This window comes from Cavia porcellus, unplaced genomic scaffold (genome assembly GCF_034190915.1).
Source record: "Cavia porcellus strain 051 isolate PalLab524CR breed Dunkin Hartley unplaced genomic scaffold, mCavPor4.1 scaffold_2, whole genome shotgun sequence".
NCBI classification, from domain to species: Eukaryota; Metazoa; Chordata; class Mammalia; order Rodentia; family Caviidae; genus Cavia; species Cavia porcellus.
Window position 1 is genome coordinate 77,848,422 of NW_026947485.1, and position 12,653 is coordinate 77,861,074.

Genomic DNA, 12,653 nt, shown 5'->3' on the forward strand with positions numbered 1-12,653 from the left:
CAAGTGTGATGAGCATTTGTTCCCCACGTACTTACTAGCTGTCTGTACTTCTGAGAATGTCCGTTCATCTCGGTAGCCCGTGTCCCAGGAGTGCTTTGTATATTCTAGATGTCCATCTTCTGTCCGGGAATAACTGGCCACACTTCCTCCAGTCCCGTGGTTCTGGTCTGTGGGCATCTCAAGGCCTCCAGCGCCACGAGTCCCAGTGGGTGCGCTGGGCCTTCGCGTGAGCCTCTGCTCCAGCGCCCTCGGATCTGCCCAGAGCCTGTGGTCAGCGCGGGGTTCCTTTGTCCCAACGCCCTACCCCTCTGGAACCCTTCCCTGTGCCATTTGGGGCTAGGGACAACGCCGACCCCCGTCTTCCAGCCGCTCAGTCCCAGCCCCAGGCAGGTCCGCGCCACCCAGGACCTGAGCCGGCTGGGAACGCGGCACGCCCCGGGACCACATCTGGACGCGCGGGCGCGCGCGTGTCATTGAGACTCTCATTCACCGGCGCAGCTGTCACCATGGCAACCGGAGCCAGGGAGTCCTGGCGACGGCGGGCGGGGGCGGGGAGGAGAGGCCCAGAGACCAAACCCCGCGGGGGCGCCCTACACCCCGCGCCCGCTCCATGTGCCTCCGCCCGAGGCCGGGAGCCACGCACGTCGCCATCCCCGCGGGCGGGGACCCAGTCGGCCTCCCGGCGGCGCGGCCCTGACTCTATGGCCCACGAGCAGCGCGCTGGAGTCCGAGCGCCGGCGGGAGCGAGAGCGCAGCCCGGGGCCCGCCCGTGGGGCATGGGGGGCAGGTAGCCTCCCGGCCGCGGGACCCGGTGCGGGCAGGACCCCGCTGCGGGCAGCACCCGCCGGCGACCCGGAGCCCGCGGCGGGGAGAGCAGCCCGGCCGCCCGCCCGCAGCCTCCCGACCCGGCCGGGCAGGGCCCTCGGCGGGGCGCGCGCTCGCCGCCGCACTCCTGCACACCTCGCCCGCTCGAACCCCGGCCGGCAGGACCCCTAGAGCCAGATGCCATGGGTAACAGCTCGTCCAGTGTCTCGTCTGTGCCGCGCGGAAATCCGAACCGGACGCCGCGGGGCCACCCCCAGAACCTCAAAGGTAGGCGTCGCTGCCGCTGGCCGAGGACGAGGACCAGGCGCAGGCAGGAGCCGGCGGTGCGCTGCGAGGCGGGCAGGGCCACCTGTTGGGTGCTCCCGGAACCGGGAAGCTAGCGCGTCTGGCCCTGCGAGGGCTGCCTGTGTTGCGGGGTGGTGGCGCTGGGTAGCGGGGTTTGCGCAGCTCTTTGGAGCCCTTTCAGCCAGGCTAGGGAGCTCGCGGATGTGGTGAGGGCATTGGCTGGGTGGATAGAGAAGGCTTGGGGAGCTAGGTGTCAGGGAGTCACCTCCTACCCGGCCTCCTTGACTGCACTTCGTGTTGGAGGCATTGGGGTGGAAACACTGGTTGCATGACCAGCGGGAGGGCATTAAACACCTGGTCCTGAAGAGGCAGCCCTCTCCTGGCTGATGGCTTCTGGGGTTCTCCACAGCACTTGCTTGACCTTTTACATCCCTGGAAACAGTTTGATTTTCTAGTGCTGCCAAAGACCAGCTACCTAGTTGGAACCCTATGAAAGAAGGGCTGGAGCCTTGGATCAGAGGAGCGTTCCTCCGTCCCTGCCATCCATTCAGCACCCTAGGCCCCATTCCAGGCTGTGTACCTTCGGGGCGATCTGCTGGGCTTTTGTAGGCCACAGACTCTGCTCATTCTCTGCGGGAAGCATCTTCAGAACCAGATGCATATGTCCTAGGCTTGTTTGATGGAAAAAAAGCCAGGCAAGCCTTCACAAGAAGCAACCCTCTCCTTCAAGCCTCTAGGTTAGGGCAGGATAGATACTAGTAGTGCCCTGTAACACAAATGACTGCAGTTTGCGGAGAATTTCACATATACCTTTCCAGTGAGCTCCTGGGGGTGGCAAGCAGAGCAGAGCAAACCATTCCCATTTTACAGCTGGGGACAACCCTACTTAGTTCAGCTTACAAAGCCCTCGACACAAGCATTGGGGACACTGCCCTCTATTCTGACTTGGAATTCTATCCTTCCTCTTGCTGGGTGGTTACTATCAAGATTGGGGAGAGGAGGAGAGACAGGACTGCTGTCCGGAAGTCTAACTGCAGCTCTGACAACTTCATCTTCCTGGTCCAGGAAAAGCAGTAGAGCCCACTGTATCTTCCTAGGAACTAACATGATGACAAAGCCGGACTCTTTAAAATATTTTATGCATCAACTTCATAATTCACCTTGGGGAGTAAATTGTGAGGAAATGGGAGACAGGCAAAGTCCTTCAGCACTAGGATAGGGTTCATGGCAGTGATATTTATAGTAGGGAGAAGTCTGAGCGCCCAGGAACCATGGTATATATGCAGTCATTACCATGATATTTTTGGAGACTATTTTGTGATTTCAGTAAAAAAGAAAATTATACGAATGGGAAGGAAAGACAAAACAAACAGACAAACAAAAAACAAATGTTAAGAGCCATCAAGATCGTCCCCAGAAGGCTAACCATACATTTTTCCCCCTGGGAAAAAGATTTTTTGCTTACATTTTGCTCTTTGTAAAACATGTTCAGTCATGCTGTCTATGTTAATATGGATGGAGATTGTTTTGGACCCTTGAAGACAGATTCCCAGTGATGGAAGAACCTGTAAAAATCATTCAGTTCAACTTGACCCTTTATAAATGAGGATGAGGGGAAGGAGAGTAATTTGCCCCAATGACTTAGTGGCTGTGTCAGTTGGCGAAGCTGGGCCTTGTCCTTCAGGGTGGGGGTTAGCTGGGGGCTGACCATTTGATTTGCTTCTTGAATACTCACAGACTGTCCCCTTAAGAAGGCCCCGTTCTTCCTTACCTCCGTGCAAAGCTAGAGGAGGCCCCAGGAACCCCACCTTTGTCACCTAAAGTTTGGAAGTGGATTTCTGAGGCTTCTGAGGTGAGGATCTTTGGCAGGAGGCAAGGGATGGAGTGGAGTGGAAGAAGATGTCCCATCTCCCATCTCTATCTGCACATCTACTAGAGATGCTGTGGGAACTGTGACCTGTGTCCCCTCCTGAAGGTAAGGATGGAGGGTCACTACCTTCTACTCTGCCTCTTGGGTCCACTGGTCTTCATTCTCAGCCTGGTTTTTGGGCATCTGTGTCCATCTGCCCACTCTAACCAAGTCAGTGCCTTTGTTCTGTGATAATTCCTGTCACTGACCTACAGTCTTTCCTGATGTGTCGGGGGCAGCCAGCTTTTTCTGCTCCCTGGATGCACGTGGACCCATGGGCTGCGATTCTGACTGCTGCCCGGGCTTCTGCTTCTGTTGTCATCTAGAATTCTTATTTGAGTTCTGATTCTTGGCAGTGACCATCAAGAAGTCTGCTGGGGTGGGGGTGGGGACAACTGGTATTACTTTTTTCTTTCCTTCTATAATTTTGACCCATAGGTTTCTCATCCTTATAATTAAGACAGGTAGAGGGGTCCTGGTCAATGGGTACCCTGGGACGAATTGGAGATCCACAGATTCCAATTCCAGTTTGCTGTTGGGGCAGTGTGATTCGGGACTGGCCATCACTCTCTGGTGGTGGACATAGGTCTTTGTCCTGGAGACTCATGGGGCCTGTTCCCACTGGGATTTGCAGTGTGCTGGTCTGGGAGGGTGCGGGCCGAGCTCCGCTCCTCCCCAGCACCTGGCTGCCTGGTGCCTTGTGAGAAGGGGCTGGCAACTAGGAAAGCCTTCAGGGAGGGGCACTCAGCCCTAAGCGCCCCACTGTCATGAGGGCTGGGTGGCCCACCTCCTGTCTTCTCTTTCTTAATTATAATAAAATTTACATAACATAAAGCCCACTGTTTTAAAGTACACTGTTCAGTGACCTTTAATATATTCATGATGTTGTAACCATTGCTTCCAAATCCAGATTGCTTTTACCATCTCAGAGGAAATCCCATGTGTGTTACTAAGTGGTGTCTCATCACCCTCATCCCGGAGCCCTGATAACCATGCATGCATGTCCTGTCCCCATAGATTTGCCTATTCTGGACATTCAATATGCATGGACTCATACAACATTTGTTCTCTGTGTCTGGCCTCTTTGATTTACCATAGTATTTTCAAGGTTCATCCGTACCGTAGTATGACTCTTCTTTTTGTGGCTGAATACTATTACATTGTCCGACTATGCTGCATTTTGTTCTTGCATTCATCAGTTGATGGACATTTGGGTTGTTTTCAACTTTTTATTATTATGAACAATGGTACTCTGAATATTGGTGTACAAGTTTTTGTTTGAACACCTGTTTTTGATTCTCTTGGATGTGCATCTAGGTATGGACTGCCCATCTTTTTAAAGGTGCTGCTCTTTGAGTGGGACCCTTTCCAAAGCCCCTGGCTGTGACACTGCAGGGATGTCATCCTGCAGCTCTGGCTGGATGTGACACTAGCCAGACACCTGGTGTTCGAGGTTCTTTTCTGTGATGGCTGAGGGACAAGGGGCTGAGGTTGGCTGAGGGGCCCCGATTCCTGAGGTGGACAGGCCCAGTGGCAGCAGCGCTAGCAGCCGGAAGTTTCACGAAGACCCAGAGTTCCTCATTGCCTCTAGGGCAGGGAGTGGAGCATGGCCCTCCTAGGACAAGGTCCCAGGCAATTTGCTGCCTTCACTGCTTCTGTGATCCGGGTCTGTGCCCCGGATATTGTGACAGCTGCTGGCTTCATTGCCTCTGGTCCATCAGCGTGATTCTCCAAAAGAGCCGATTTCATCAGACCCTTCCTGTTGCCACAGTGACCAAGGTGCTGTAATCAGATATTCAGGGCTTCCATTCTGCACCAGTTCAGATATTCAGATATTCAGCCGGGCTGTGCCTGGCTTTCTCCTTGATTGTTGTGACATTTGTAGATTAGGTGAGCTCATGCAGCTTGCTGCCCCCAGACACAGCAAACAGTCCAGGGGGTGCCTGGTGGCCTCCTTAGTGGCCCTGGGGCTGCAGAGAGGCACGGCTGAGTCAGCCCACGTGGGCCCCTCAATGCCCATCCTGCTAGCCCGGCAGTTTACCTTTGAACCGTTTCGCTAATTGTCATGATAGCCACAGTGGCTACCATGTGTCTCTCTGGGAACGTGAGCACCTAATCCCACCTCACCTATCTGGAAGCTGATGGAACCAGAATTCAAACCCAAAGCCTTCTATCCTTAGAGCTCGATACTGTAACCACTATGCCTGCTGGAGGGCTCAGCCTCTGGTAAGAGCTGTCTTCCGTCGTGTGGAAAGAGCAGGTGGCAGTTCTCCAGTCTGTGGACAAAGCCCAAGAAGAGGGAGCCTGAAGGGGTCCTTGCTGCATCTACCCTTGGTTGCCTGCCTGCACGGGACCAAGAAGGCTGGGCCTGCCCCAGTCCCTGCCTGTGCCTCTGCTGCAGTGCTCCTCGCCAATCTGTCATCTGCTCCTCCCTCCTGCCTGCCCCGCTTGTCTAATTACAGCCTCATCCCTGTTTATTGATTCACTTTTTACTTTGAGACAGAGTCCCTAAATTTCCAGAGTGGATTTAAATTTGCCGTCCTGCTGCCTCAGCCTTTTGAGTGCTGGGAGAGAGGAAGGTGCTGTTGTGAGTGTGTGTGTCCCGGCACTTTTGAGGGGAATCCTCTTTTCATTTGAGCCAGTGTTTCTCAAAGTGATGTTTAGCTACTACCTGCATCACGTTTAGGTCTAAAATATAGGTTCCTGGTTTCGTGCCCAGCCCCGTGGACTCTGGGATGGAGTCCCAACCTCCCCTGGGGCTGTTACTTGAGGCCTGAGAACTGTAGGGGCTGGGACCTCAGAACATTCTTGCGGGGTACTCTTGGGGTGGATGGGATGGGTGCCTCAGTGGAGAGGGGCCTGGAGTTGGGTGGATGTTTGGTGTGGTGCTGGGGTTCCCCTGCCTGAGTGGCCCAGCAGGGAGGTGCTCAGGCTGGGGTTGGGGGCAGCCCCCCTGGCTGGCTAGGTGTCAGCCTGAGACAGATTTTATCCTGTAGAATTTATCCTTGGGAGCCAGGGGTAGCTTTTGAGCAAGAGGAATGTGGTGATTTTATTTAAACACCAGCTGCAGAAAAATACAGGTTGGGGGAAGAAGGAATGAAGGAAAATAAAAGATTTTTAAGAAGCCCAGATTTTGATGCATAGCACTCATTTAATCTCCCAACAAACGCAATGTGGCTATTATTACCCTATTTTATAGGAGAGCAACCAGAGGTTGTGGATGCTGTCCAGAAGCTGGGGAAAGGCAGAGTGGGGGTTTCTGTCCACACCCATCAGGGAGCTGGCCTTGGGAGAACTCCTTTACACTGTGCCTCACGTTCCCTTGGGAGGGCGTTTCAGTCCCCTCAGGCAGCAGAACAAAGAACAGACTGATGCTTAGGTAACAGAAAAGTGTGTTCACTGTTCTGGGGGAAGGCATGTAGGTGAGGTGCCAGCATGGCTGGATGCAGTGACAGCCTTCTCTGCCATGCTGCATCCTCAAGTGCATCCTCCTGGGTGTGTGTGTGTGTGTCCTCTTCTTTTTTTTTTTTTTTTTTTTGTCTTTTTCGTTTTTTATCGGTACCAGGGATCGAACTCACGACTGCCTGCTTGCAAGGCAGGCGCTTATGCCGCTGAGCTAAATCCCCAGCCCCTTGTGTGTCCTCTTCTGACAAGGCCACCAATCCTGTCAGATCAGGGGCCTAGCCTTATGACTTCTTTTAACCTTAATTACCTCTTGAAAACTGTCTCCAAATGTAGTCACACTGAAGTTTCAAAATATGAATTCTGGAGGGATACAATTTAGGCCGTAGCAGATGGTGTGTGCACATGTCCAGGTGTGCTCCTCAAGGCCAAGGCATTGGCTCCAAAGCAGAGGGCTCTGATGGAGGCCGGATGGCAAAAGCAGAAACAGAAGGAGCAAAGTGAGGGGAGGAAAGAGGACAGGAGCTGGGTACGGCTCAAAAAATGCCAGGGCTGCCTCCATACCCTGTACCAGCTGACTGGGCCCCTTTCCTGTTAGGCTGTGACTCTTACTCCTGGACCTGCATAGCCAGGGGCTAGAGGCTGAGGGGTGCCTTCTTGCTGAGCCGTTGCTCTGGCAACATTGGATAGGATGCAAGTGGTTTCCTTGGTAACGCCTGGGAAACCTGCCTCTGATGGAGGGATGTGAACTGGCCAGCGGTTGGACAGGGTAGCACAGGCGGAGCCAGCAGGCCACTGAGCTTGGCAGATTGGAGGAGGCTCAGCCTGTTGACCTTTCCCCAGCAAGCCAAAGTGCAGAGGCCTCCTGGTCCTGTGCATCTGCCTGGCCAGACTGGAGGCCCTAATGGGGCAGCCTAGGAAGTGACAGAGGGTGGAGAGGGGTCCAGTGGGGAAGAATGGAGCTTCTGGATAATAGATCCAGCTCAGTTTATTAAAAGATGCTTATCAAGGGGCTAGGGATTTAGCTCAGCAGCATAAGCACCTGCCTTGCAAGCAGGCGGTCCTGAGTTTGATTCCCGGTACTGATAAAAAAAAAAAAAAAAGATGCTTATCAGGGGTCATTACCTGGATCCTGCTGCTCTGAGAAATGAACAGGTGCTGATGTTTGTGAGGGGCGGAGAGGGCCAGGGCTTGGAGACCGAGAAGGCTGGGAGAGGAAGGAGAGATGAGAGTCCCTGGGAGCAGGTGGGCGGCTTGGCTTTCCTGCTCCAGCTGCTGCTCTTGGGGCAGGGTTCTGTCTGGCCCTGGGCATGGGCACTACAGTTTTCCCAGGTGTATGAGGAGGGTGGGCTGCCCCGACTGTGGGAGGGTAAGTGTGGGGAGGGCAGCCCCTTCCATTTCACAGACATACACTGAGCCTCAGCAATGGGCCAGTGGTCCCACAGGTGGAGGAGAGGGTGCTGCCAAGTAGCTGACCTCCAGCTGGAAGTGACGATGGGACCCAGGGAACGTGCGTGTTGGTGGTGGCAAATTCTCCATCTCTGGCTACATCTCCAGCCCCTTTTTTTTTTTTTTTTGGTCTTTTTCGTTTTTATTGGTATTGGGATTGAACTCACGAATGCCTGCTTGCAAGGCAGGCGCTTATGCCGCTGAGCTAAATCCCCAGCCCCATCTCCAGCCCTTTTTAAAGTTTACTTTGAGGCAGAGTCTTGCTAAGTTGCCTAGGTTGGCCTTGGACTTAATGATCCTCCCTCCTCAGGTGTCCCAGTGGCTGGGATTACAGTCGTGATCTCCAGGCTCAGCAGTGTGGGCATTGATGATACTGACCAACCAGTACTGACGTCCTGTCATTAATTAACGCCTATAGCTTGTTCTGACGTTCTCAGCTTTCCTGTTGTACATTCTTGGTTCTGCGATTCCGATGCAGGATATCACATTAAATGTTTAGTAACCACATTGTCCATCTCGTTGCTGTGTTCTCTCAGTCATCTCTTGGTTGTGATGACTGTTTCCTTGTTTTTCATGTTCTTGGCAGTTTTTCTTTTTCTTTCTCTCTTTCTTTTGGTGAAGGCTGGCTAGGTGTTTGCAGCAGCCCCTCAGTTGTTGTCTGTAGTACCTAATGTTCCTCTCTAAGTAGACTGTGGTGTAGGCCTGGAGAGAAAGACCACCAGCTGTAAAGAGGTATTTTCACCCCTTCATGCCCTTGGCTCATGCTGTTTGTGTGACTCTGCTGTAGGCACTGACCTTGGGCACCCAGTTGAGGCAGAATCTGTCAGGTTTCTCCGTGGTAAAGTAGGAGTTCTGCTGCCCTCTCCCTGTTTGCATGCTTGGGAAGAGAGGCACCATGTGCAGCCATGCACAGGACTGGAGGTCAGTGTGCTATCTCCCTGCTCTGCCCAGTTCTGTCTTCACTGCCGCAGGCAGCTGTGTTTGAATATGGGCTGTTATGGGGGAACTTGACATGGTGTGGGAGGTCAAGGAAGGTTTTTCCAGGGACATGACCTAAAAATGGGTTGGGGTTGACTTCATGGTGCCAGTGCAGAAGCAGTAAGCGTGCTGGCCACAGAAATGTCTGCCTGTCAGATCTGGTCCCTGCATATTAAGTGAATGCCACCCCAGTGGCATTCAGCTGAGAGCACCGAGCTGGGTCTGGAGGACTTTGCTGAGGGTGTTCCTGGGGCCAGACCAGAGCAGGCACTCTGTGCTGGGGAACAGCGCTCAAGGAGGCCCACGCTGCTGCAGAGGCGGGGGACTGAGCTTCACCCGGCTCTCCTGGTCGAGGACCTTTCAGAAGAGAGCCGTGGAGCAGCCACATCCTGGCCTTTCCACAGCTTCACTGTCTATCTTCTTTGGTGCGTGGAAGTAAGTCGCTGGCCACAGTGCACAGGAAGGGGCAGGAGAAGGACTCCTCTTTGCATTTAGGGATGGAGGGAGAAGGGTGCCTGCCTGGTCACCTGGTGGCCTTTCTTGGCCCTGTTGTGATGAATGCCACTTGGCTGTCCAGAGGATGGGGCGGGGGGACATGGAATGGGGCAGAGATGTGTGTGCTGTGATAAGGGAGGAGGCAGGGTGAGGGGAAGCAGCTCACATCACTGTGGACAGGAAGCAAAAAGAGAAGGGAAGAGATGGGGACAGGAATACACCCTGCCAGGTCACACCCCAGTGACCCATCTTCACCCAGGCCCCACCTCCAAACAAGGGACTCTTGGACGACAGTTTAGAGCTAAACCATAATACCAGCAGAGGGGCTGCTGGGCACCTACTTCAAACACCAGGATGCAAATTCATTTCCACAGTCGTTTTGTCCTGCCACCTTTCTCAGTCCTCCTCTGAGTCCCAGGGAGCGGATGTGGCTTTCCAAGCTCATACTGCCAGGCAGGATCAGGGTGACAAAGCTTCAAGGCTTTGAGCTTGCTGGATGATGCTGAAGAGCAGAGAAGCTGAGGAAAAGAGAGCCCAGAGGAACACCTGAGGTGACAGATGGTTGCCACAGCTGTGCTGTGGATGCCTGCCTGCTTGGAGTCTGTGGGGACCTGAAGGGCTTTATGCAGAGAAATCATAAGATACCTAGATGTCCCAGAGACATCTGAGGTGAGAGACCATTAGGGAGGGGCCAGGCAGGAGACTCGGCTTCCAGTTGAGGGGAAAGGCTTCTGCCTTGGGTGGGGCCGTGAGCAGGAAGCTGGTGCCACCGTCCTCTGTGTCTGAGGGTTCTGAATCCACACATCTAACCAAATATGGATCAAAGCTATTTGGGGAAGAACTGTCTCTGGGCCGAGCAGGCGCAGGATTTCCTCCTTGTCATTCTTCCCCTAATGAGTCAGGGTAACAGCTATTTATGAAGTGCTTACACAGTATCTGATACCACGAGAAAATCTATGCAGGATGTCCATTGGTGAGATGCCAGCATCACACCACTGTATGTAATGTGTCCTCCAGGGCCCTAGGACCCTTTCTCCATGGACACTCAGGGACAGCTGTAGATTGATTTGGGGGACACTGTGGAGGCACTCGCAATCTTTGAAGTGGGGCTACAGGTGTGGGAGCAGTCAGAGAGCTCGAAGTTCTCGCAGTGCGTCCCAGAAGTCTGATGTCTGAGTCAGTGGTTAGTGAGGCCCCTGAGGGCACTGTGGGAGGTCAGATGCTGAGGTGAGATGCACCCTTGGAGGCTGCGCTCCTGCCACGGTGTGAGGCTATAGAGCTAAGAAGAGAGACAGGAGATCAGGTTCTGGCTGGCCCTGAGCTGCTGGTTCCATCCTTACCCTTAGGAAATCATCTATAATTAATGTCTCTTTCACCTGTCACATGTAGCTCCCTGGAGGCCAGAGGCAGGGCCCTAGCACCTGCCGAGCGATGTGCACCTGATTCCTGCTGGCTCTGCAGCCTGAGGCCTCAGTCCTGACCTGGCCAGGCTGAACCGTGTGTGCCAGTTCCCAGAATCCTGACCGTAAATCAGCTAGGACAGACGCGGGTGTATCTGGCTTTCCCAGAGTGGAGCTCCGACCTCCACCCTGGGGCTCAGTGCTTATTGAATTATTAAGCCATCAAGGGACGAAAAGAGGAGGAACTGGCTGGGCGCCCTTTTGTAAAACCGAATGCAATACAGGGCTGAGATGTGAGGCTGAGGTGGACAAGGACAGGGACGGGAGAGATCGCTGCCCGCTGCTTCTGGTCTGGAGCTGTCTACCAGGCCGGTCCCTTGTATTTGAGTGGCACCTAAAGTGTTTGTTCCCTCTGTCATTTCTCTCCTGCATGGTGAGGATCAGGACTCACTTCAGAGAGGCTGCGCTGAGGCCCAGATTATTACAGAACTGTGGAATCCCAAGTCTGTTTCAGACGCTTGGGCCGCACTGCACTCTCATGAGGAGGCCGCCCCTTTTTGTGCTCACCCCTGGGTCACAGCCAGGGCTTTTGCCTGCTGTTGAGCACCCTGGACCACCTTCCAGCAACCAGTGAGGAAGGCAGGCTTGGGACCAGTGTGGTGCCCAGTCCTTCCTGGAGTGACCGGTTCTAGCCGGCCCTGACCTGCTGCTCAGTCCTGTGGGGAAAGCTCCTCTCTGGGGTACAGAGGGGGCGCTGGTGGGCCTGTGGAGCGAGGAACCAAGCCAGATCCTACCTCTGGTGTGCAGCCCAGAGGCTGGGAGGGGAGTCAGGTGGGCCACAAGTGACTAGGAAGCCATCACATGGTCACTGCTGCGTCCGATGGCAGCCCTCCTGGACATGGAGGCTCTGCTTACTTGAAGGTGTACTGTCTCCTTCATTGCAAAATGTAAAGAAAACTGTTTTAGATGCTGTGGGTTTCCTCGTCTGAGTCCCAAGTTGAGGTTGTGTTAAGGAAGCAAAATACAAAGATACTACACTGGTTGTTAAAATTCCACGGAATGCTGGATGTTTGGGAGGCTGAGGCAGAAAGATTGCCATGAGTTCGAGGTCAGCCTGAGCTATTGTCTCAAAAAAAGAAAAAAAGAAAAGACCCCCAAAAACCCACACTAGGTAATTCAGCAGGGCTGAACACTTGTTCTGAAGGGGGTGGAGCCATCTGGTGCCAAGGTTTAGTTCCTGAGGCATAAAGATCTTTGCAATTTAGGGTGAAAGTACCATTCTTCAGGTCAAGATTCTGAGTTGCTGTCGAGGCTCCCAATTGGGGCATGTCTGGGTTTCATTACTGGAGGGCAGTGTTCCATTTCAGGGTCCAGGAGTCACAATCAGGCTTGCACTTTGAAGCTGGTGGCCAAGCATCCCTTTGTCGATTCCCTTCTTGGATGTGGGGTTCAGTTACAGGGTAGGGGTCTTATGCCCTAGGGGTAAGAGAAAGGCTTTGTGTTCTAGGGGAGACCTTCTTGGGCCATGGGCAGAGGAAGCAGCCAGTAGAGAGACTCCCAAATCGTGGTCCCTGGGGTTTCAGCTCTCAGCTGCTTGTAAGACTGAGGCTGAGATGCTTGAGAGTGCTGGTTCTCTGGGTGCCATCTTCAGGCCAGACAGCAGGGCAGACACTGTGCTCCCTCAAGCCTTCCAAAGTGACACTAATGGAGGGCCACCGATGGCTCTTGCTTGTGAGTCAAATCTGCGGTGACGGCCCTTTGGCTGCCCCAGGCCCTGCCAGCTTGGTCCAATTAGTGCTGGCTGGACGGTTACTTGTGCTGAGTGCCCCTGGGAAAGGGCACGCTGGGAGTGGGATATGTTAAATTTGGGTCCCTGGGGCTCGGCATGTGGCTGGGGCAAGCGGGACCTG

General features: G+C 54.0%; 1 protein-coding gene across 3 annotated transcripts in view; it reads left to right on the forward strand.

Annotated features, from left to right (window-relative positions):
* Window positions 1-547: 547 nt before the first annotated feature.
* Neurl1 (neuralized E3 ubiquitin protein ligase 1) overlaps window positions 548-12,653 on the forward strand; it is a 60,039-nt gene continuing 47,933 nt past the window's right edge. The window contains exon 1 of one of the 3 annotated variants that reach the window (XM_063244649.1): window positions 548-1,092. In XM_063244649.1, the coding sequence (XP_063100719.1) occupies window positions 1,008-1,092 (85 nt within the window). In that variant the 5' untranslated portion in view covers window positions 548-1,007. Of the gene's footprint in view, window positions 1,093-2,973; window positions 3,086-12,653 lie in introns of those variants that run through there. The other 2 variants (XM_003474950.3, XM_063244650.1) reach the window with 2 other exon arrangements.